General features: G+C 26.0%; 1 protein-coding gene across 1 annotated transcript; it reads left to right on the top strand.

Moving 5' to 3' along the window:
* The first annotated feature begins 10,575 nt into the window (after window positions 1-10,575).
* On the top strand, window positions 10,576-25,855 carry LOC129605984 (uncharacterized). The gene is made up of 6 exons (XM_055516025.1): window positions 10,576-10,602; window positions 23,379-23,680; window positions 23,775-24,560; window positions 24,660-25,023; window positions 25,106-25,308; window positions 25,372-25,855. Exons 1-6 carry the CDS (start codon window positions 10,576-10,578, stop codon window positions 25,841-25,843), a joined length of 2,154 nt encoding a protein of 717 aa, XP_055372000.1. The 3' UTR covers window positions 25,844-25,855.
* Window positions 25,856-27,249: the final 1,394 nt, after the last annotated feature.

The raw sequence follows: 27,249 nt of genomic DNA, 5'->3' as shown, positions 1-27,249 counted from the left end.
TTCAGATATATTTTAAAAAAAACTATATTTATTTTTTGTTTAGAAATATTTTTCTTTTAGAAATGTTGTAAATTTAAAATTAATAAGTTACTAAACAATTCGTCTATATTATTGTGTTTTGGAAAATGGTTTCCCTGAAATCAGAATTATTATTTATTAATTATACTAGCAGGAATCTGACCATAGGTGCAGTGGTTATGGCACCGGCCCTTTAACCGAAGCGTCTCGGGTTCAAACCCCGGTCAGGTCACTATAAAAATTATATTCAATATTATATAACTTAATATGCAATACTAATAAATATTATAGAAGTAATTTTCAAATATTCATAATATTCGATACTAAAGACTAAGAAAAATGAACAGTAAATATTAATAAACTGAAATATTTAATATAAATAAAAAAAACTACGGTAGGCTAGCTAGCTAACTCTCTATGACTGTAGAAACTAGGGCATGATAGATATCATGCACTAGCCATATACTCCTCCTATTAGTGAAGAAGGAAAAAAGAAAAAATACTAGCAGGGTAACAGCTTTAGAGAGTCAAATAATAATAGGAGACATTTTCTTTATTTTCCCCTTCCTTCTGACGTTGGTTTCGACGATCTTTAAATTTTTTCAAATTTTTGTATCGTAAAGTGGTAAATCATACCAAATTTATCATTCTGATACTAAAAATTAAGCAAATTAGTTGGAATAAAATACTGGCACAAAAGCAGTAACAACATAATCACAAAGCGAGAATCTGCGGTCGATTTAAATTAGGGTTTTTTTTGCAAAAAATACCGTTATTGATTGATTTTTAATTTGTTACATATGTGAAAAGCGAGAATCAGCTATTATGGCTCAAGAAGAAATATTCCATATATTTTACGGAGTTTGGACTTTTAATGGTCCCTTCTTTACACCCAGAGTCGTATTTATTGCCAAAATTAACAAATTTGCTTAAAATTTCATATATCACCCTTGTTTACTGATAGAACGGGGAATTACAATTTTTGGTAAAATAAAAGCATATACAGGAATTTATTTTTACTACTTTTTTTGTGGAAATCGGGTTAGAGTAATTTTTCTACGAACCCTTTTTTCAGTTTCGTAAATAGTATCCACCATCAATTTTAAAATAAATTTACAAAGACCATCTTTATCCATTCGTGTAAAGCTTTTGACATCGAAATTGTTAAACAGTAGTGACTATAAGTAGCTTCCACTGTATTCTCTTTTTCAAGCAGTCGATATCAGTTTTGACTTTGTTGTTTTAAGTATCTTAAAGGTGTTTAGCCCAACGATGCCATTTTCTTCCGTTTTATTTTTAATTAAAGACTTTATAAAAAATTATATGAACATAATAATGTTCATCAACTTTGCGTTAACTATTAATTTTTACCCAATTTAACCCTTTTATTATATCCTTTTTTAATAGTAAAGCGTGGTTTGCGCCATTCAATTAACTTTTTGATATTTTCATTGAAATGAAATGTTTGTTTTTTTTTTTGCATTTGTGATTATTAGGCGGTCGCTTTTATTTAAGTGTCAAAAATGTCTGCCCTGATGTCACAAAGAAGAACAAAAAAACACAGAACGAAAGAGCAGGGGGTAACACGATGTTATTAAATATACCAAAACATATACATATATAAATATACTAACACAAATATTTATTTAGATGCATAACAAAAAGTTAAAATCGAATAGAAACGAATTAAATTTTGAGTGACGTGATGTGAACATAAAATAATTGAATAAAGCATGCAAACAAATAAATAATAAAACAAATAAGAACAAAAAAAAATAAAAGAAAAATTTTTATGAGATTCGGGGAATTTTTATTGTGCAAACAATAATAAAATGAAAATTTTCCTCTTTTTCTTCCGATTTAAAGCAAGAATAAAAAAGTGCAGACATTCTTTTATCATTTCTAAACAAAAACAATGAAATATGAAAATTATACACGAAAGTGTACGTTTACCCTGACGTAAGTGACCCTAACAGCACGTTTTTTTATTTATTTAAAATATTAAGTTTGGTCGCCTGTTTAGAACAAAGAACTCGATTCAATTACGTATATTAATCTTTTATATAGAGGTCTTTAAAATGCGATCAAAGGCAAATTTAATTTAAGTTTTGAATTAAAAATTGAAAAAAAAAACGCTATTGCAACTGGTTGAATTATTCACTAAATCTTTCGATATTTTTTTAAATAAAGTTGGGACAAACCAATTTGTATTGTAGCACTTTTCCCTTCAACAAGTGAAAATTCTGCTTTTTAATACAGTCTATGTACATACCTATTACACTATTAAAATTATTTTCATTCATATACAAAACTATTCCTAGGATTGCATATATTTAGGATAATTCATATATGCAGTCTTTGAAATAAAGCCAAAATTAATATAAAGTGGGGTAAACATAATGCTTGATTTTAGGGTTTAATTGTGTGAGTTAAGAAAAATAATTATATTTTTTAATATCATGGAATTTACCGTTAACTTTTTGCGTTTATAGATATTTGAAAAAGCTGGCGGTTTCGGAAGTATAGGGTGTCAAAAATTCAAATTTTACAAATTTCAAGAGGCGATAACTTGAGAGGGGGTGGAGATGAAAAAAAATTTTCTTCTGACGAAATGAACTATTTGTTAATTTCTAAAAGCCCCTAAAATTTCAAACTTCTACAAGCTGGGGTAGAAGAAAAACGACATCAAAAATTTGGAAAAAACGGGCTTTAGATAACGGTAAATTTGAAAGACCATTTTGTTTTTCTAAAGTTTAATTATAGTATACCGCGCTAGGGAAAGCAAGCCGCTGCCTTTCTGCGTTTACAAAATTTCAAAAATGCTTATGGTTTCATTGCAACAAATAGTTAAAAAAGGCCATTTTTAGGTTTTGGGGGGGGGGGGGGGGGGGGTATAACTTCTAGAGGGGGGGAGATAGGTAAAAATTTTGTTCTAAGGAAGTAAGTTTCTAGTAAAGATCTATGTACATATAAAATTTCAGCTTTCTATCTTCAAGGATGTAAAAGTTTTGTAAACAAAAAAAGTGTCCACGGACGGACGGACGGACAGAGTCAAACTATTATAATAAGCACTTTTTTCAAAAAATTTTTGGAAAAGTTCTAAAAATCTAGTGTGAATCCCGAAAAGTTTTAAAAAAGTGTGGAATAAAATATTTTTTAAAAAAGATTTACAATATAAAGGTTATCGTTTATTTTCTAAATTTACTTATTCTAAAGTAAATATTTGAATTGAAACATAAACTGCTATAACAATAAAACAAAAGTTGCCTGAAAAGATCACGTCTATAAGAAAATTGAAAATAAATTTATCGAATACAACTCAATAAACACCTAAACATATTTAGTCGATCGATCCAAATACAAAACCTAACTACAATATTACCAAAAAAACTTAAAGCTTACTTATTTATAATTCTGTTCCAAAGTTTGTAAAATCAAAATTACTTATGTATATTATATTATTTCTATATTTTTCTACTCTAACTATAGCTCACTGAAAATCAAATTAATACTACAATTTGTTCCTCCTCACAACGAAATATAGAAAGATAAATGATATTAAGTACGTAAATCTTTCATTCAACAATATTTTTCAAAGATATTATATTATTATTTCAACAATAACTCTGTAAACGAGCTGAAGTAAAATCTTCTAAAGTGGATCACTCAATGGTGGACGAAAAATCGTCATTATATGGAGAGCACATATAGAAAAACCATATTGTTTTTTCTTGGCCTATAAGACAAGTTTATTTTAATATGCAAATGACAGAAAATATGTTGACCACGAAATATGGAGGTAGTCTTATTTAAAAGCCTTTTTATAGTAGTCTTATTTTTTCTATGGAAAAACCGGACTTAATGCAAGGGTAGTAAAAATCTGATCATATAAGAACAAGAAATCTGGCCAGAAGTCTAACCCCGGTACAGAAGAAAGTTATGTCCAAGTTTTAGTGTAATAAAAAATTGCAGTTTTAAATTTTTATGTTAATATCTTGTTGTTCCCACGTACAACTTTTCTATTTTCGCGCAGACTGAAAAGAAGCAAAATTTGTTAAAATTAAAGTACAAAATTGGTAAATAAGTGCACTAAACTATCAGTTTTAAAAGTTAAGAACTTCAGATGTTCTGATGCGATATCTTTCTAAATTTTCGATAAACTGTTACGGAAGAGAATATGTTTTGTGAGCTTCGGTCTAGTAAATAATGATGCTAGATTAAATGATATTTTCTCTATTTCGTAAATAGCAAGCAGTAAGTAAGTACCGTTTATACAAAATCTGGCATATTACCATTTAAGAGAACAAGGACATGGAAAACTAAGATTCATTATGCCAGATTTGTAATTAGAAGTAAACGTTTTTAAAATAATCGATCTAATAAAATTAATGTAAGGGCTTAAACCTGTAAACATATTAATTTATTCTTTATTTATTGTTTTCAAAAGCAGTGTTATAGGTTATATGCGTCCTTTGTACAAGAATATAACATTCCAAAGTATGCGGGAATAGTTAGAACAATTATAAATAAAATGCTAATTTATATTAAAAGTTCTGTTACGTATTAGAGTAAAACCTAGGCTATAAATTTAAGTATTGAATATTTGACTTTTATTTTCGACATAAAATCTTGAAATCATATTTACCAATATAAATGTGCAATAACTACTCCTATCAACTACAATTTATACTCTAAGACAACATTTAATTTACTGAAAATTATAGCATTGAAATATTCAATAATTTCGAGTTATGACCGAGTAAAAATTAATCGTCGGTATAAACTAATTGAATTATACGCTACACCTTTCATTGAAACTGTGAAACCATTCTACAGAAACTTCACGAATATGTCCGACCTATAATTAGACACACGATTGCCAAATCTCATGAATCTGACTACATTATTTTTGCAAATATGTAAGATCTTTATTAGTTTTTGAAATATTTTAAATAGCCTCTTTTAGTTGTATGGCAGCTACCTAAATCCGTTGTCCGAATAAGTCCAATTAAAATAGCAGCCTTCCTTGGCGGATAAGAAAAACTTGCGAAAGTTTGGAGGTATTTGCTTTATTTGTTTTTGAGTAATTGTACGATCGAATGGGCGAACGGACGGACGGACATGTCTAAATCAACGAAGAATTTTACGCTGAGCAAGAACATATATACATGTTCATACCACTTTGACTCCTTCACGTGGTTACAAACTCCATAACCACGTTAATATACGAAGGGTATAAAAATGGAAAAGACGAATACTAAAAATAAACTATGTGTCCAAAATAAAATTTCAGCTTTTATGCAATTAAGACGAACAGAAACCCACGTCTGCAGCATCTATTCTTCTAATTAATCAAAGCATTAATTTAAGGCGATCATTTAGATTAATTACACAACTTTACATCATTAGATAAGATCAACATGTTGCACGAATTTTATAGATCTTTTATATGCTTTAAATCGTTTAATTACAATAATTTTGATTTTTCCCCTCATGCTCTAAATTCCTATAATTCCCGTTATACATGAAAAAATAATATAATGTATAAACACATGCATGGAATATCTTATAAAAAAACCCCATGTAAAGAAAATTTTAAATATTTTTAAATTTTAACCCTAATTATAGTAACATTAAAGCTCATTAGTAATATGATCCTTTTGCTTGGTTTTAAGCAGCATAATATTGTTGTATTATATTATTAAATGTTTCATAAGAAAACCTAATAATAAAATTTAAATTTTAAAAATAATTTTTATAGAAATCCGTTAAATCCCCCATCAATATGGAAATTTTCACAGGCTACATTTTTTTTCTTAGAAAACCATTTGTGCTCATATGCAACTTTAAGTTTTCTAAAAAAAACAATAACAAAAATCTATTAAAAATTTCAGTTTTTTTTTCCAGTTTCCCAAGAGCATATTAAAATAATCAAATTTACCGCAAATCCATTAATTTATTTAGTAGAAATAGAATAGTAAAAAAATAGCAATTATGTGTTAGTGAAGTTGAACACTTCACTAACATTTCAGATCATGTTCAAAATTTATTAAACAATAAATCTTTTTTTGAATGGACCTGTTGAAAATAAAGACTATATGTGTATACAAAACCTCATAAAGAAATATTGTCTAATTAGAATTCAAAAGAAGTTTTTAATTGTTATAGGGTATATTTTTGGATGAGCAATTAGATTTCAAATTGAATTTGGTTAATTTTTGTTTTCAATAAAATGAATTGCGGTAGCGGAATGGTGATTAATAACCAAATGATCTCACTATGATTATTCTTTTCTCAATTTTTCAATTGATTTTTTGAATACCAAAAATTTTAATTATTCAATTAAAATTCAATGAACTGTAACATATACACTTATGTACTCTAGATTTAATTCATTTTAACTAACAAAAAATTATCCTATAATAATACTTAAATTTAATATAACAGTCATGAATTAAGGGGTTGCTACATTTCGCTACATTTTTTATGTAGCGAAACAGTAATGAATTAAGGGGTTGCTACATTTCGCTACATTTTTTATATTATTCCTTAAAAAAACATTGTTCAAAAAATAATGCAGTTCTCTATATAAAAGTTTTTTGGTGAAGAACATTCTCTGTAAAGTTTATACTCTATATATAGAGTATAAATATGAGGAAATAAAAATTAATTAGTAATATCCCCAAAAATTTTGTAGTACGGTGATTTGAAAATATTTAAATAGAGTCTGGATTCTCATAGCACTCCTTTCATTTTATTTTAATATTATAAAAAGTTTTTAAGCTATACCCCAACCTAATTGAAGATTAATAAGATTTTGTCCAACGATACAATCGTAGGACTTATCAAATTTCCACAGAATTATTTTTGTTCATTACAAATTTTAGTTCCTTAACAATTAAAGTCTATAAATTAATTAAACTCTAAAAATCTTAATTCTAAGGACCCATATTATATTATGGGTCCTTAGAATTAAGATTTTTAGAGCTTCATACACAAAATATTTTTTTTTGTTTAGTATTATTAAGAAAAATTATTTATTGAACATCTGCTGCGCAAATTCTGAACTTTTTTTTATTATGTAATGATGATAATAAATTATGTATTTAGTATAATTTTTAATCATTATATAATTCATCATCATTGGCATGTAAAAATTAACAAAAAAAAATGTAATAAAATTATGATAATTATCAAAATTTCTATTCCGGCGTCCAGATGGGTCGTATGTTTTATGTAATTACTAAATTTATTTCAACTCAAATTATATAATGAGATAATTAAAGAAATAGCAAAAGAAATTAGTTAGAATTGACATGACTACAGTTATCGAGTCACTCTACATTCACTTAGCATTTTGAGGGATTTTAAAATTTCGAGAAATAAATATTGCTAATTACACAGAGTGTTTTATAGGAAATTTCTCTTTCATGCATGAATATTAGCCGTTTCATTAGACATTTGAATACATCTGGACATTGGCTTATTGTTTATGATTCTACTGCAATTTTCGTTTAAGATACTGCGACACTTTTTTGTCTTCTAATGCAACTACAAGGTTAATTTTATAAGAAATATTAATCGGAAATTTCATATATCTCTTTTTATATTATCTATTGCCAACTCATAGTTTTTTAAACTTATGTAAGCCCTTAGGTAACGAGCAGAGGTATTCGCTAAGAAGGTTGATTGGTCCCAATAGATAGTTTTGTTTTTACGGTTTGCATTACATGGGGGGTTGTCGATTGTTAATTAGATGGCATGCCGATGTGCCTAATTACTATAGAGCATGAACTTCCTGGAGGTCCCACTCCATTACAAGGATTATTACTAGGTGAATTATTAGAAGTTTTCATATAAAACTAATTGTGAAAATTTATGATTCTGGGAGATAATAAACTTCATTGAGGAAATCTAAGGTTTTCTCTTATATTTAATCATAATATTTATTATATTCGTCCGTCAATTGTAGCAGCAAAATCTTTTAAAAAAAAAATAAGCATTATACGTTTTTCATTTTTGAGTTTCTTCTATGAAAGAATTACGTTATACTTATATTTACTCAAAAAAAAATTATATTTTATTCATAAATTTATTTACCTGCTCAAAATTCAATGGAATATTAAAGCTATAACGAAAATTAAAATTAATTCAATATCTAACTACCTTTATGTTTTGAATATTGATTTTATATTAAACTAATTTTTATTTGCCTCTTAGTATTCGAAACTTTCATGATCGATTTAAATCAAGTTAAAATACCGTTCTGAATTTATGCTTTAACAAATTTTTAATACTAAACAAAATATAAAAATTTAGCTTCCTTATTAAATCGCTAAAACTCATAATTAATTCCGAAAACGTTTAAATTTAGCGTTGCTTTTTTATTTTAGTATTTTATTTTAAAAATTGAGAAAAATTTTAATAATTTTAATTTCGTATTAATTAAAGTGTGATTTTATCTAAAAAATTTCAAGTTTTTAACATTTGTAATGGGTTAATTAAAAAATAAATATTGAGTTAAAGCGTATCAAGATAACAAGCAATTAATGAATTAATTTTATTTATCCATAAATTTTAGAAATAAACACGTACGGTGGCACTACTTTGCTCTATGTTTTGATCTTTTATTTTTTGCTTTGGAATTTTATTAATTAAATCAATTAATTTAATATTAATGTAAAATTGTTAACAGGTAAATCTGTACCATAATGGTAACTCGGATAAAAATGACTAATTGATCGAAATTCTCTAAAAAAATGAAAATGCTAAATTTGGTTTTAAATTGGAAAAAATTTCAATATATTTTAGAAAACAAGTTCAGTATAAAAGAAATTGTTTTTAAATAGTTCATTTGATCACATATCTTATGCAGAACACATAGTGTGAGTATCGTGTTCTGACCTTTATTTTGAAGGTAAAAGCTTTAGGTAAATCTCTATGAAGCGCACTCCTGAAGTAAAAAACTAAATGAAATATAACTAAAACCAATAAGGAAAATGTCATCTATTATTCTGTGTTTTCAATGTGCTTTATTACGCTTATTTATCCGCCGAGAATTCCATCAAGAGTCAAGACTCAAAAAGTCTCGTATTAATATTTTTTTATATTTTTTCTCATTGACTTATTTTTCGATATTTGTGCAGCCATTTTTTTCATAATTTTCTCGTATATTTTAAAAATTTCTCATGTTTATAAATGTGGAATTAAAATGCAAGGAAAAAACAGAACTGTTTTAAAAATGTAGAAATAAGTTTATATCTCAAATAAAAACTTCCACATTTCGCACTTATTTAATCATTTTTGCTACCACAGAGTCGACGAAAAAATTAGCTATTAAATTTTATATAATTTTCATAATAATATAAATGCGCAGATTTGAAATCAGCAAAATCACCTGCACTATAAAAAATTGAGTCCAGTAAAGTGGTTTGTAAGAAAATTTTAAGATTATTTATCAAGCGTTCATTATTATACAACTAAAGTAATAATTAAGGTTATCACAAAATTGTTATCTAGTTGCAATCCTATGATTGCCGCTACTTAGTTTAAATATCTCATTATAATTTCTACTTAATATAACTTAAACTTCTTTATTAATATAACAATATTCCTTATTGTAATTATAAAGTTTCACTAGGTGTAAAATAAATAATATACTATAAATTGTGATAAAAAATTTAACTATAACTTAATTGTGACTTAAATTTAACGAAAATAAAATAAACAACATGCAAATATTTTATAAAATAAAACCTAAATAATAAAATTTTAGTATACATAATTAATATAATTTTAAGCGAAATATAAATTAACCTTTAAATATATTTTCCACCTTTAAGGTAAAAGACATGGTAAGAAAAACGTTAGAATTCTATCATATTCCTTCATACTGCGAAAAATACATAAATAAGAACAAAGGCAACTGAGTTTCAATTTACAACTAAATAATTTGCTTCATTTGCAACAAAAATTTAAATTTAAAGTAACCATAATTTCAATTCATTAGTAGATTGATTTTTAAATTATTGAGTTCTTTGTATCTTATTCTTATTACAAAACAATTTTAGAAAATTACTGATGAGCGTAGTTAATTTCTTTTTTCTTATATTGGAAATTACTTACAACTTTACTACATAATTATCGTTGTATTCTACACTAAGTTTTACAAAATAGTTTTGCATTTTAAAGTTTAGTTGGTGAAAATTAGAGTAAAAATTAAACAAAAATTGTCTTGTTCTGTCATAAAAAATTGCAATGCACTAAAAATGAATTTTGAACTTGAACAAGTTGAAAAAATCTACTTAAATTAAAACGAATATTACCATATAGTACGGTAATATCAAACAACTGATTCATATTGAAATTATAGAACAGTATGCACAAATAAAATACAGATTTTTATTACATACAAAACCATAAACAAAATATCAACCGCCTACAAATGTACAACAAGACAATTCAATATCCAGGAAAAAAAAATTATTCTGACAAAGTGAAAACGCGTGTGGGAAAATTTGTAATAAAAAAAATAAAAAAAGGAAAACTGCTTACAATATGAATGAATCACTAAAAAAACATTCTGTAAGTAAATAATCGATTATTTGTTATTTAAGTGGCCGCTATTATTTATTGTAACACGATCACGCATATTATTATTTTGTTTGTTTACAACAATGTAGTTTATAATATGCGTGCAACATGCGCATATAAAACACTGCAGGCTAAGCGCTATATATGATGTACAAGCACTTAGTAAACTCCACATGAGATATTTGGTTGATGTACTGGAAAAATAATTTTCTATTGTGATAAAATCACAAAAAGAAAGATTTTTTTCATCAACAAATTCTAACAGTGAAAGAATTTTACTTAGTTTAATTGTTAATATAAATACATACACATACATGCTTATATTCGTTTGTACATTTGCATAGTAAACTCTATAGTGAGAATATTATTCGCTAGTATTAGCTATCATTAAATAATTCACAAATCAAAGATGCCAGCATGATGTAAGAACTAGTTCAGTTAATTTTATTGTAGCATGCTGATTTTGTTACAATCATATTTAAGGCTACTATTCTTTTGCATTCCATTCATAGTAATAATAAGCCAGCATAATTAGAAGCTATAAAAAAATATTTTGATACGTGAAGGGTGTTTCAGAAGGAGTGATGTTTCAAACAAAACAAGTGATGTTTTTTAGATAAATCTTTAGTTTCTTAACAGGCAAATTGTTGTGGTTTAAGCCCAAAATTTTTAAATAGATTTCAATGAACAGTTTAAAAATTAATTTTAGTATAACATCTATACGACATACACAACTTTTTGAAAGTTTTTCTTTAGGATTAATTTTCAACGAAAAAATTAATTAAAAATTATCCATATTCATTTTGCAATTTAGTTTGCAATTTGGGTTGAAAATAATAATGAGTGTTATTGTTGAAAAATAAAAAATCTTAAACCTTATAGGGATAATGTCTAATGAAATTTTATAAATTATCGTTTTTTTTTCCAATTTATGTGCAACAAATATTGAGTGGTTATTTGTTGCACATAAATTATTTGTTGGATAATAACGAATTTCTATTTAATTTTTTAAAGCGTTCGGTTATATTTGCAGCAGACATAAATCAATCAAAACAAGTTAAAAGGTGCTTCCATGAAAAAGATTAGCGTGCTTCAAAATTAAATTTGCTCTACAATATATCACATGCAAAATATTTTCTAGAGATATTTTTTTGTCAATGCAATCATATTTTCAGTCAATTTTCGGGTTTTTTAAAACAAACTATGAACTTGAACTGTAATATTATTAGTTTAGCCTATACTTATTAATATAACCAATAATAAATTATTTCAACTAAAAATGTAGCTGCATACACGTAGAGACATCCATAAGGGCGAATTTTAAATGGAATATACTTTGAATACAAAAATAAGGGTGTTAATTTGTGAAAATTTTATGTTTTGCATCAGAAATACTGGTCTACACCTATAACATTATCTGCAGCATATGTATATAAAACGCCGCATAATCATAAAACAACTTCTTCTTATTTATTTTGTCAACATGTGTTATTAATTTTACACACTACATTTCATTTATACAAGAAATTCCAAACAATAAATTTATTTTTGCACAATTTTGAACATTTTTAAAAGAAAATCATACGATTCAAGTCATCTGGCAACAATGATATTTAAAAATGTGTCTGTGTTTAATTTAAGTAGTTTAATTTAAATTATCTATAATTACTTAATTCTAAATTTAATATATTTGATATTTAATTTTACATTTTTTATAGTTAATTTGTAGGCATTTAAATCTTTTTATGCCAAAATATCATCCACATCACTTACAATTTTCGAAATAATCAATGTTCAATCAAATTGAATACCTACATATAATTGTTTGAATTTTAATAAACATATATGTACATACATATACATTTTCATATATCTGCATACATAATTATTTTTAGATTGGCCTAATATATTCGAGGTCAATAGTATATATTGATTTTATTTTTTTGCCATTTTTACTTTTTATTTTTTTCACAATGTACAGACGTATATAAGTTTAAGATATATACAATGGCTTCGGTATTTGTTTTACATATTGTACTACAAATGTAAGTAAATTGTCTGAAAAAATATCATAAAAGTAAATAAAGTTTTACTGAAATATTTAAAGTAGGAAATTTTTTTAACAATTAATTTTTCTTGTTCTTGTGATAATTTTTCTTCGGGTAAAAACCTATGCAATCAGAAATTTTAATTAGATATGTTTTGGCATATGCTTGTACATTATATACATGTACACATACATGTGTATTACATAGAAATTATATAGGAATGATCGCATCAATCAAATTTGCATCAACTAAGACAATAATTTAACTAAAAATTATTTTTGAAAAATACATAAAATGTACATATATACGAGTATAATTGACTAGAATTCTTAAAAATAATTCGGGGTTCAAGTTATAGTTTCTTTCAAAATCGCTATTATTTTATTGAAGTTGGGCTTGTGAATAGTTTTTAAAATATTAAAAAAAAATTATTTTTGCATCGTTTGATTTTAAACACCTTTCAAACAAAATTTAAAAAAAAAACGAGAAAAAAAATAGAGTTGACCTTGTCAACTCTGTGATACCCGTACGAATTTGTTATCCTATATGCGAATAAAGATGCCATAACTGACTATGGGACAGACTATGACTTTAAGTTGCCGTATTACCATATTAATTTATGCAAAATTTCAGTACTGTGGGTTTTTCAAAATACTGGTAGTGCCAAGCTACTATTTAAGTTGTACGGCAATTACCAGAACGAGCAAAGAAATTTTAACGAATTTTATCATACACATTGGCCCTACTAATATATTCGTTTGTATGAAATTTCAATACCATAACTTTTATAGTTTCTGAAGTATAGCCAAATAACTTTTGAAGTTGTATGGCAGGTACCAGAAGGAGCCAAGTAATTTCATCGACTTTTATGGGACATATTGGCCCTACTAATATATTCGTTTGTGTGAAATTTCAATACCATAGCTTATATAGTTTCTGAGATATAGCCAAATAACTTTTGGAGTTGTATGGCAGGTACCAGAAGGAGCCAAGTAATTTCAACGACTTTTATGGGACATATTGGCCCTACTAATATATTCGTTTGTGTGAAATTTCAATACCATAGCTTATATAGTTTCTGAGATATAGCCAAATAACTTTTGGAGTTGTATGGCAGGTACCAGAAGGAGCCAAGTAATTTCAACGACTTTTGTGAGACATATTGGCCCTACTAATATATTTGTTTGTGTGAAATTTCAATACCATAGCTTACGTAGTTTCTGAGATATAAGCAAATAACTTTTGGAGTTGTATGGCAGGTACCAGAAGGAGCCAAGTAATTTCAACGGCTTTTGTGAGACACATTGGCCCTACTAATATATTCGTTTGTGTGAAATTTCAATACCACAACTGCTATAGTTTCTGAGATATAGCCAAATAAATTTTGAAGTTGTATGGCAGCTACCCGAACCGGTACCCCGATCATGTCCAATTTAAATAGGGTTCTGGCACTTACTATAATAAATCATTTGTGAAAATTTGGTGAACTTAGCTCAATTAGTTTTTGAGTTATCGTTGGGACGGACGGACAGACGGACGGACGGACGGACGGACGGACGGACGGACGGACGGACAGACAAAGCTAAATCAACTCAGAATTTGACGCTGATCAAAAACATACACTTGAGTCTATATCTAAGACCGTTATTTCTTAGCGTTACAAACGGTAAGGCAAATTTAGTATACCCTTCGAACATACGTTCGTACGGGTATAATGAGTTTAGTTATGTCTTACCGCTTTTTTCTGCCGTTGAACCGCCTTCTTCTTCAAAAACTTTGTCTGCTTACAAAACTTGTTCACCCTACACAGAAGGATGTAATTTTTACATAGGAATTGATCTTTTTAAGAGAAAGTGATCTATTACTTGTTTTTGGACTGAAACCGTAAATAATTTCGAAATTCAGCAATAATGTATATAAAACGAATGATTTGCTTCTTTTATCGCGATATTTATGTCATTGACAAAATAGCCAAGGTAAAATGGCAAACTCATCTTAAACAAATTTTTTTCAAATTCTTAACATTATTTTTATCTTACAAAATGTGTACTTGTTGAATCTTTATATTTTAAAAGTTTGCATACATACTTTGGATAAACAGTTGATTTTGTCCAAAGTATGTCAGCAAAGTATCTCCGAAACCGAAAGTTTTTTCAAATTTCTAAAAAAAGCGAAAAATTAACAGATTAGACCAGATCAAATTTGTCAACAAATACAATTCAGATTTGTTGAAAAATTATAATTAAATTTATTTTAAGTTTTTAGAAATACAAGTAGCCGTAGAATTGGGCCAATATTATTAACCCTTCTTTTAATTTATGCTCTCATTCCAAAAGAATGCAACAATAGAATGTGGTTTTATCCGATATGGTTCTTTTTTTCAAACAATTGCAAAGTCTGTAAATTAGTTTATTATAAAAGATTATCGTAATTTTGTGTCTACTAGAGGAACTGCCTACGTATAAATTAAAAAATTTTTACTTTTTTTAATTTCCTTCTGCTAAATGTCTGTATAATTCTTTGTGTTTAGCAGATAACAGAAATTTAACTATTACTAAACAATGATGAATGCCAAAAACTAAAAATTTATATTATAAAAAATGTTATACACCTCAACCTATAATGCATTTTTGTATCTCAGTCTGAAGTTTTATCATTATATATAAATATTCCAATAATATCCAAAAGAATTCCAATTATGGAACTAAAATTAAATAATTTAATTCATTAATGAGAAAAATTTTGCAATTTATATAATAATTTTTACCAACCATTTTACTGTTAATTTAAATATTATAAAATTAAAATAATCGATGTCATCTTAAGTAAAATTTATGAATGGAACACCTTTAATATAAATGAAATTACTTTTCACCTTTTGTTTTAAACAACAAATTAAGTTATCAATAAGACTATGTTTGGAAAGTGTGAAAAAATTTTATTTAGCATTTATATTTTTGGTCTCTACCAAAATCTATATTTAAACAACTTCAAATTTAATTTAATCACAAAACTTATTTGGAAACTAAACAATATTTCTTTTTTTGATTATAAAAGAATAAATAAATTCAAAAATTTTATTATAAATACATTAATGTTGGTACATATTTTAAGTTTCGGCTCCAATTTATTTACATATTACGTGATGGTTAATGCTTCCATGTAATAATATATGGAAGCATTAAACATCACTTAATTAAATCTCTTTTTTAATATAATAATCTCTAATCCAATATTACATAAAACGCGTATTGTTTTATAGGTGTGGATAAACCCTAGATTATTTTTAAATAGTTTGCTTTAAAGTTGGCTTATTAGTATAATATAAAAGATCTTATTCTTTATATAAAGTGAAACTATTACTATAAATTGCTCTGTACTTTAGCTCTGGTTATTACGATTCATTTAAAATTTTTAAATTCAATTCAAATGTAATTAAAAAACTTGAATTATTTTATTTTTTTCAATTATTCTATTAATTTTGTGGCAAAATTAGTACGGTACGAAAGTATGAAACCATAGAAATCTTTTTTAATCTGATAAATTTTAATTAAATACATTTTCAATAATCCGAGCACATAGTGTAAGTACATATAAAATCAATTGACCAACAATAGGGAAACAAATATTATACTTAATGTCTAAAATATTTATTCTCTTTATAATAATCTAACAAATTTATTATGAACATTTTTAATAATTTTTAAAGATTAACTTTGAATTTAAGAATAATAAAAAAAAACACAAAATTGTTTCTGTGTCTAAATAAACATTAAAAAATTTGTTAGTAAATAAATTTTTAAAATTCATAATCTGAAAGCAAACAATAATTATTTTTTCTTAAATAAATACCGGCAACCGGTAAAATAAAAGAAAATTAGCAATGATTTCTTCTATACATTAGAACGATTACATAATTTAATTTTTTACATACATACATACATTGTATTCTTATATATATTTTGTATCTGCACATAATTCTACAAACATATGTGTAATATTCAAATATACCCTTAAAATAAAATTCATTTTCTTGATTATTTTAGAAATATTGTGAGTGAAAAATTTTTAAAGTAAAAGTATGACGTAAGTGTTAAGGTGCGTTTTATAAACAAAATTATTAATTAAACTAAACGATACATGTACAGATGTATAATTTATAAATCAAAAATTTACAATTTTAGAGATAGAAGACTGTTTCTGCACATAAAACTGTGACTTAGGCACAGTTACTAATCCGGAATTTTATATGCAAGCAAGCTTAACAGGGGCAGCAATGGTCTTTGTATTAAAATTTTGAAAAAATACAATGATAAATAAAGTTTTAATAAAAATGTAATTTCGAAAATTTTGTGTACGCAGAAATATTTGCCAAATAAACTTTAAAAGAACGAAAACTTATATGCCAAATGACTATGAAATCACTTTTCTATAGCTGTACAACATTATAGTGAATAATCTAAGCTTTTATAAAAAACAAGCGAGAAGTGTCTAGCATTGCAATTGTCTGCAAGAAGTACTATGTGTAATATTTTTGTTCTTGCTATAATTTTGCTACAACTCCAAAAATCATTTCGAAAATTCCTTAACATAAGTTCAAATCAATCACTTTAGTATAATCAGTTCAGAAAATTCTTTCTGAAATTTCAAAATTTAATTTGGAATCTAAACAGTTCTTAAATAATGTGTATGTAAGTTTATTATAAATGCATAAATTCAATGTTTTTATTAAACTACAATTAAATAAATTTTTGTGGGCGACACTTAAACTTAATTTTTTACTTTATATGTGTATGCACGTTTATCAAAAAATGCTTTTATATTTATAAATGCATAAACATATTAATCGGTGTTCACATTTACCTCTGGCATTTTAATTTTTATTATAATTATCAAATTATCTAGATTTATTCTAAAATACATATACATACATACATACATAGATTTTTATCTATACGTGAATTGTTTAAAAGAAAAATTATTAAATTTAATTTTTTAATTTCGTACACAACCATTTTTAATAACATATTAATAATATGGAAGGAAAAAATGATTATGTTGCAAAATATTTATAATGTTAAAATGATTACATTTTATATACCTATTCAAATATCGTTGTTAGGAAACATGAAAGATTGTTGTACGTCGTGCATTATCTGCAAGCATATTGAATTTTTTTTATGCCATACATTCATTGTTCATTCATGCTCTTAAATTTCCATGAAAACGAAAGAAAATCATTTTTATTTATGTGTGTTTACATACATGTTCTTAAACATTCTAAAATTAACTAAACTTTATTCGCGTAAATTGATTAACTTTTGTTGATTTACACAAATTGGCGCCTACAATAAATAATTTCCTTTTTTTCCTCTTCCCAAAATCAAAAGCAACAAAACAAAATTTTGAACTTTTCTTAGGTATTCTTATGACGTTAACATTACCAAAATAAATGTAAGAAAAGAAAACAAAACAAATATTCAATATAAAATTTCTTACCGCCCCCTATAATCAAAGATTATATAATTTTAGTGGTTAATAAGACAAGACATAAAGAAAACAAAAATAATCTCATCAAATAAATGATAAAAACGAAAAATGAAAAATAATATTGTACAAATTCCAACAAATAGAATAAAAACAGAAACAAAAAGGAACTGAAGCCCATTAGTTATCGGTTCGGCTTGCTGCCAAAATATGTTTGTACATATACATATACACTTATTTTGCTTATACTATAAAATGCTAAAAAATTAAAAAGATACGCGTTAATAACAGAAAAATAAAAAATTATAATTTACCTTCCCCTTAGCAAATTTTTTTCTTGTTTAGTTCTACGTTGAAAGCATTCAGTAAGAAAGGCATATACTCGTAATACTCAACAGATAGACTCGTCACCGCCAACAACATGACATTTTAAATTATGGTTTTTTTTCTTATTTTCATTCTTAAATTTTATGTAGAGAATGGATCTTAAATAAAATTAAACAAAAAAAAATACTTAATACGCAGTATCCTTTGGGCAGAATAACTTTAAGATACTTAACATTACATAATTAGTTGGCAAATAACGGATATATTTAGACATTAAGTCATTATAGTCTAAAAATGACATTTTTAAATGGCAAATGCCATTTAAAAATGTCATTTTTAGACTATTTATTTAACAAAACCGCAAACACTTTCTAGATTTCGATACATCAAAACCAAAAAGGTAACGATATGCCGCAATACGACACAATTGAACATTAAAAGGACAAAACAAGTCTAAAATTTTAGTCACTAATTTTAGACACAAATACAAAATTTATTTCATTAATAGAAATTTTTTTTCCACCTCTACTCCCTTCCAAGTAGTCGGTTGTCAAAGTCAGTAAAATTTGAATTTTCCGCGCCTTATATTTCCAAAATTGCAATTTAACTAGTAGTGAACGCTTTTTTCAATTTTTTTCTTCATCCTAAATATATACAATTAACCAATATATTTTGGTATATGAATAAAAGTAATTTAAATAATGAAGTAGAATGCTTTTTAAAGAGTATTTTCCATAGTTCGAGGGAGAAATGTTTCTTTGTAAAACTATTGGTTTCATCAAACTTCATTCCATTTAAAAATCTGACCATACCATAGTAAAGTGATTAAAATGTACACTAAGTGAGGAACAGACATTTTATGAACTAAACGTTGTAAGGTTTGAACGTTGGGTCACATAATATAATAACAGTGAATGTTACTGATGGGTTCAGCACATTGTGTTGCACTCCTGATATTTTTATATTTACTGATGGTCATATTGAAAAAATTATAGTCTTTAAATGTTGATTGTGTAAAATTGCTATGTATTAATAATGCCTGCATATAACTTGAAATGTTTAAAAAATATTTTTGATTTTTGCATAACGGTGAAAATTTTCATTCAAAATTCAATAACTTCAATAGAAACACTTGAATGCGTTATAGTGGACTTTTATTTATAATATTACAACAATTTACATTTACACACATATATTCACAATATGTACATAAAATGTAAAACGTAAATTAATATTAATTGCTTACTCATTAGTTTCTTTATTTATTCTAAATATAATAGCAAAAATTCCATATTTGTAGATTCAGCAGTTAATAACAATATGAATTTTAAGCAACAAAATAAAATGTTTTATATTTATCTTTGTTATCTTTATGTTTATGTGAACATGTTGATATTCGACTAATTTCTCTAAAAATATTCGAACCGATGATCATAGCTAAATTTTAATTACTAACTAAAAGTTGTTTTTTAGTTGACACTTTGATGAAAGTATCAACTTACTTACTTAGCTGATACTCACTTACTCCTTTTCTAAAATAGTAATGGCTTATTAAAACGCTAAATGTGCTATTTTAAATAATTTATTGTATTAAAACCTTAAAATTTTTTCTGATTTCTCAAATAGAGAAAAATAGTAAATTTCTTCTTCTAAAGTCAAACAGCAATAAGCAAGTATCATAATAACGAAATGGCAATTTCTATGAAAATAATAAATTTACGGTAGCTAAAAGCATGCAAGGATGATTTCTTCAGAATATAATTTTGGTATTATGTAAAATACGAATCAAAGGAAATAGTGTACAATTAATAAACCATTGGTTTATTCGGATTTATGAACCTTTTAATTTATCGCACATGCTGGAAAAATTTTGTAAATATAACCAGCTCACTATATTCAAAAAAAAAAAATAGATGAAAGCATAAATTGAAGGTTTATGTTTTCAGCTTCAAATGTCAACTCAAGGACTGAGATTCAAGAGCTATCACATACAATTTTTAGGATGACGAATACTTTTAATATAAAAATTTCGTTACAATTCCGATGTGCTAAAGTTAGAATAAAATAAACTTTTTCACAATTTCTAAAATCATATTATGAATGGAAAGTAAATACCATAACACCCTTGCATTTAATGCTCTTCACAAGTAGAAGAAATTTTATTTATGAATAAAAACAATTTTAAAATATATTTCAAAAATTTCAAAAATATTTTCCAAAGTTTCTTTTATAATTTAGATGCAATAAAAGCAATCCAGAGAAATTCACTAAGAAAATTAAAAAAAAACTAATAAGGCAAAACATAGAAGAAAATTAAATTTATTTTTGAGAGGAATTTACATTATGATGACAGTGTTGACGATATTAAAACAAATTGTTTACCTTTGTTGTTTTCAAATAAAAAAAATTATATAGGTATAAAAAGCATGGGTCTTTGTTTAAGTGTCTTTTTGATATTTCGAAAAAAGATTTAAATAAATAAACTTTTATCATGTGGCAAATTAAATACGACTGACCTTTATGAAAATGTGATGACAATCTAAAACGTTGCTATACATTAAGGAATTAAAAGAAAAAGAAAAAAGAGTTTTCATGACACAGACGATTTCAGTTTTCTTTAAATTAAGCGCATTCGAGAGATGGAGGAGGAAGAATGATTAATTGACAATATAAAAAAATAATTTTATTTTTGTTTGAAAATGATTCATTAATAGTTCAATTCTCATAGTATATTGTAGGGCCTACTCAGTATAATTCAACAGATAAATAAAATTTAATAGGCACCCTATTATCAAAAATATCATGTTTTATTTTCAAAAGTTTATCAAAATTTATTAACAAAGTAAAAAAATTTATTGTTTATTCCACATTTTTTGTGTGTCCGTGTAAATGTTGCAAAACTTATGTAATATTTGTTAAGAAACTTAAATTTTAATTTGGACAATAATAATTTTATTTATTATTAAAATACTATATTGATGCTGTTCTTAAAATTTATTAAATATCTACAACATAAAGTACAATGAAATATGAATGAACCAAGCAAATATTGTGCAATTTTTGCATAATAAAATAAAATAATAAAATGCATATAACACTTTTAATAAATACTTGTATACAATTAAGCAAGTGATAAATTTTTTGTTAATTAATAAATTAAATTATTTTACATAATTATATAATAATAATACTTACATTGAATACAATTCAGATTTAAGCCTATATATACAAATTTTTTGTTAATTAATAAATTAAATTATTTTACATAATTATATAATAATAATACTTACATTGAATACAATTCAGATTTAAGCCTATATATGTATACAAAATAAGGTTTCTTTTCCGCTGGATTTATAAAAAATACAATTAAAATTTTAATTTTTCGAAATATGAACTATTTTTCGAAATATTTCTCTTACTGAAATTTCGAATTTTGAAGTTGAAGTCTCCTACAACGCGATTTCCTAAAACGTGGAATTTTTCAAGACCCTACAGACCGCGTTTTAGGGACAGGTAACCCGTTAATTATAAAGTGCTTTTATGTACATTGTCATGTACTTATGTATGTATGCATAAGTATGTAGTAAAATAATGTAATTCAGAAATAGAAAGAAAACTTAAAAACTTCCAAAACCATTCATACATTTTGTTTACTATACATACATACATTATACATTCACAGTTATATTAGAAAATAATATGACGGATAAAATGCTATTCCAGTAAAAATACCATGACCTTGTCATTGTCAATAAACGGCCGTGACGTCATCTAGCATAAAGAACTGAAAAATTATAAAAAAAAATTAAAAATTAAAACCAAAAAGATAAAAAATATAGAATTAAAAGAGCAGAAACAGCTATGTATAAAAAAAAACTCGTGAATGAAAATCGAATCGCTATGAATGAAAATTTTATGACTTATTGTTCTTCACCCTAATCTATTTTACGGATCTGAATTGAAATATTTTATTTTGTTTGGTTTATTTTTTTCTACAAAATTAGCATTTTAAAAAAATTTAAAAAAATGCTCCAATTACGAGTAAAAACAAAAATTTATGAGTACCTATGTATATGTATATGAGTATTTGTATGTATGTTTTTAAGGTCTTTTATGTATTTGTGTGCCATTTTTTGGCGTTTTCACTTTTCATATAAATTTTATTTCCGAATTTTCTTGTATTTGATATCAAATTTCAAAATAATAAAAATACTGAAAAATTTCGTTTGATTCAGAAAACTCACGAAGTCAATATCATATTGCAATTTTTAAATATTTGAATTTTACAAGTTTTTGCAACATGATAATAAAATTCAAGTATGAAAATTTACATTAATTAATTTCAAACATAATACAAATGTGTGTATGTCAGTACTTACGTAAGTATTTTAAGCAGTATAAATAAAATTTTCTGAAAAAATATTGCACTAGTTTGTCAACATAACAATTTTGAAAATTAAATAATTTTCGCATAAATATTTTATATTTATTGTAAAATTTTTTATCGATATCAAATTCGACGAATGAATTATTTCGGTAATAAGATGATAACTGCAGTTTTTTTGTTTCCCGGATTACATGCATACATACATATATTTTGTAAAACATTTTATAAATGCTTCAAAAACTAATACAATTACAATATTAAGCATTTTCTTTGTTTTTCAACATTATAACATAACAGCATAATTTAGCCCAGACATTATAATATTATAAATAGGAAACTATGATCATTTTATAATACCACCTAATAAAATAAGTTAAATTCAATTTAGACACTAAAATTATTGAAACCTGCATACATGCATTAATATTAAATCAAATAGTCGTGGGTAACAAAATGCGCAATAGTTACATGTTATCCTATTAGTTATTAAAAACTTTTTATCTTTTACTTTACAGACAACACAAGTTCAAGATGCCAAAACAAAAATATTAAAAACAATACATGAATCTCTTGACCCAGATCAAAATAGAACAAGAAAGGATGTATTAGATTTAGATACAGACAGGACATTTCATATTTTTTCCCATGCAAGACATCCAAACAGATGGAGTGGCCGGCATAAAACAGGGCCGCTATTCACACCTTGGACAGCATGGGGTATTTGCGATAGTTCGTGTAAGAAACGTCGGGAAAGATATTGTAAAGTTAAACGAAAATGCGGTTATACAAAGCATATCGAAGAACAATTATGTTCAAAGTAAGTTTTTTTTCAATTGTGTATTATTGCAAATATTTTTATGATCCTCACTCAGTAAAAAAATTTTAAAAAACTTTTAATTTTTATATTGCAGAAAAAAATGCCATAAGCGTCATACAGATATATTCCGACCAAATTTACAGCTAGAGACTCAAGAAAAATCTAAAACAACTTTTCGTGATATTACACTTCATAGTAATGAAGAAAAAACAAACCTACATCATCACAATCGAATAACAACAAAACAAAAACCACATTATTGGTTACCTGTATACGAAGAAATTGATGAAAACAAAAAAAGCAGATCCCCGTTAGGCAGTGGCACTAACAGCAATTTTGATGATGAAGCTGATTTTTTCATAATTAAAAGACGTAAACCAGATAAAAGGAAGAAACGGAAAAATAGAAACAAAAAATTTCACAATCAAGACAATTATGGCAGTAGTGAAGAAAATAACAATGATAACAGCGATGAAAGTAATGAAGATGATGATAAAGATCAACATGATTTTGATGTTGATTCAATTTATAATAGAAAAATTATCAAATCAATACGTAAAGAACAATGGCGAAGAAGTGATGACCACTTTTGGCCAAGGAATTCAAAAAAAAGTTACAACACAAAAAATAAAAACGAAACGAAAAATTTAAAGAATCCTCCGTTATCAAATACAAACACCGAATATGATGAACAAGAAGTGCCAACCAGCTTTGAATACGATGACATAGATTTTGATAATGAATATGATCAGTCATTAAATATGACAAGGGTTCCTCAAGAAAAAGCTGTGTACGAGCCGCCTCCAAAACACAAAAGAGCATATTCAAAATGGAGTGAATGGTCAAAATGTTCAACAAAATGTACAACACGGCGATATAAGTGAGTTTTGAATAAAATATCAAAAGCGTAAAGATTCATTTACGTCCACAAAATTAAAAAAAGTTGCAATTAATCAACAAATTTTTTTTCCTTAACTAGAAAATGTCGAATACGTGATATTTGTGGCAGGGAAGTTTTACGAGAAATCGCTTATTGTTATACAGAAGGCAGTTTTTGTCAGCAATGGCTTCAAGCTCAAGGGCAAAGAACAAGCCCATATGATTTAAGACCGATGGCATCAAGTCGAAAGGATGTAGCAAGCCAAAATTCAGTTTTCAATGATTACATAATTAGTGGTAAAGGATACCGTGGACCAGAATATCAACCAATGAAATTAAAATGTGGTTTAGCACCAATAAAAAATAATCGAAGAAATATGTACAATATGCTAAAAATAATTGGCGGCAAAGCATCGAGAAAAGGTGAATGGCCATGGCAAGTAGTAATATTCAATAGGTTTAAGGTAAGAAAAACATATTTACAACATTTAACAATAGTAAAAATTTGTATAATATACTCGTATATTTCTTTATTCAATCACATAGGAGGCATTTTGTGGTGGCACATTAATAGCGCCTCAGTGGGTAATCACTGCAGCACATTGTGTACGCAAAGTTTTACATGTTCGTATTGGTGAACATAATTTAGATTTTAATGATGGTACAGAAATCGAATATCGTGTTGTCAGAAGTTTCAAGCATCCAAATTATGACAAAAAAACAGTTGATAGTGATATTGCTCTGTTACGGTATAAATAAAAGAAAATTTAGATTATTTGAATTTTAATTAAAAATTAATTATTTAAATTTAGATTACCAAGACCGGTTAATTCAACAACATATATAAGCTATTCATGTTTACCTAAACCTTATCAAAGATTACCAAAAAACATTCAGTGTACTGTAATTGGATGGGGTAAAAGACGTAATCGTGATCAAGCTGGTACAAGTGTATTACATCAAGCTGACGTTCCAATAATACCAATGGAAAATTGCAAAAATGTATATAAAGATTATACAATAACAAATAATATGTTTTGTGCCGGTCATAAACGTGGTCGTATTGATACCTGTGCTGGTGATTCTGGAGGACCATTGTTATGCCGTGATGGAACAAAACCAAATCATCCATGGACAATATTTGGCATAACAAGTTTTGGCGATGGTTGTGCTAAACGTAATAAATTTGGAATATATACCAAAGTACCTAATTATGTAGATTGGATTTGGTCTGTTGTAAATTGTAATGGTAATTGCAAACCAAATGCACTAAATTATAGATGAGATTAAAATAAAATTAAATAACTATAATTAAATCGAAATATAAAAAAATGTGTACAATAATGTACAATAATGTACATACATATATGCAAACCTATGTAAAGAAAAAAATCGAAATAATCGAAATTAATTAAATATATTTTAAGCATAAGAAAATAATTAATAAATTTTGTTATTAAAAAAGGTTATAATTATAATTTAAAGTCGTATTTTTAAATGTAGTCTTACATATTAATTTTAATTTTTAATTATATTTCTTCTCTTTAGAATAAGGCCGACTTCATAAAACTTAATTAGATTATTTTTAAATTTTAATTTATTATATTTTTTGTGAAAAATGTGAAGTTTTTAGTTTTTAAGAATAATGGGAAAAACAAAAATACAAAACACAAACATGAAAAAATCCGAAATTAAAATTAAGAAATTTCTTTACTTTTACTTGTTTTTGTTATCTTTAATTTTTGTATATAAGGAATATATACCTTCATATTTGCGCACTAACATAGTTAAACAAAAAATTCGAAAAATACTCTTACACCAAATTACACTAAAGGTAAACTGAGTGAAGTTTTTGTCTTCAAGTATTCAGATTTTAAGAAAAAAAGAAAACAGGCTTATATCTCTTATCAAAGCTCAAACTTATCCTATTAAAATCATCAGATTAAACAAATATATTAAAATCAAGCGTAAAATAAATATAACAAAAAAATCCACATAATTGTACATAATGTTGATTTAAAAGAAACGTTCTTTTAAATACTCTTATATTTAGAACAAACACTTGCTTTGAAGCTATAAAAGTATTTTTTATTTTAAATTGAATTTGTTGAGAAAACAAGAAGTGGCCAAATCCTCAGATAAGTTCTATAGCTAAAAAATTTAACGCTTAAATAAATAAACTTCAAGTAATATATCTTCTTTAAGTAAATATTTTAGATTACACCCATACGTGAATACATTTTCTATCTTGATGTAAGGAATGCACAATGTTATGGATAAGTACAATTTTTATCATAAGAACTGCTTTTTTATTTTTTTTTGCAATTCTTCAATTACTATCTCTAATTTATTGTAAGTAGTAAGTAGTAAAATGTAAAATTGTAATACTTCTTACAATTTTACATGTTGTTTAAATGTAATTTATTTATTGATTAATTCGTAATTTTGATATATTCGTAAGTTGTTTTTTATCGTATCAAAAATCGATTACATACGTTATTTTGAATATTCATATAAAAAATTGTATTAGGCTGTAAACTCACATATTTTGATGCAAAATAGCTTAAACTATAACTTCCCCCACTTAACTCCTCGTAGTTCAAACAATCTTCCAAGTTGTTATGATAAATCCAACCATTTACCCGAAAAAGAGAGCTCCACATACTCAAATAACTGGATGACCTGCAAAC

The sequence above is a fragment of the Condylostylus longicornis genome, unplaced genomic scaffold, assembly GCF_029603195.1.
Source record: "Condylostylus longicornis isolate FDR11 unplaced genomic scaffold, ASM2960319v2 ptg000016l, whole genome shotgun sequence".
In the NCBI taxonomy this organism is placed as follows: domain Eukaryota; kingdom Metazoa; phylum Arthropoda; class Insecta; order Diptera; family Dolichopodidae; genus Condylostylus; species Condylostylus longicornis.
Note: the sequence above shows the minus strand (reverse complement) of the source record. Positions and strands in the feature narration are given on the sequence as shown.

What these genes read in the sequence shown, in the direction of transcription:
- LOC129605984 (XM_055516025.1), top strand. Translation starts at nt 10,576, where the DNA reads ATGAATGAATCACTAAAAAAACATTCT. An exon ending in GAAGAACAATTATGTTCAAA is followed by an intron (nt 23,681 to 23,774) that starts GTAAGTTTTTTT and finishes TTTATATTGCAG; the next exon opens with AAAAAAATGCCATAAGCGTC. An exon ending in TAATATTCAATAGGTTTAAG is followed by an intron (nt 25,024 to 25,105) that starts GTAAGAAAAACA and finishes TCAATCACATAG; the next exon opens with GAGGCATTTTGTGGTGGCAC.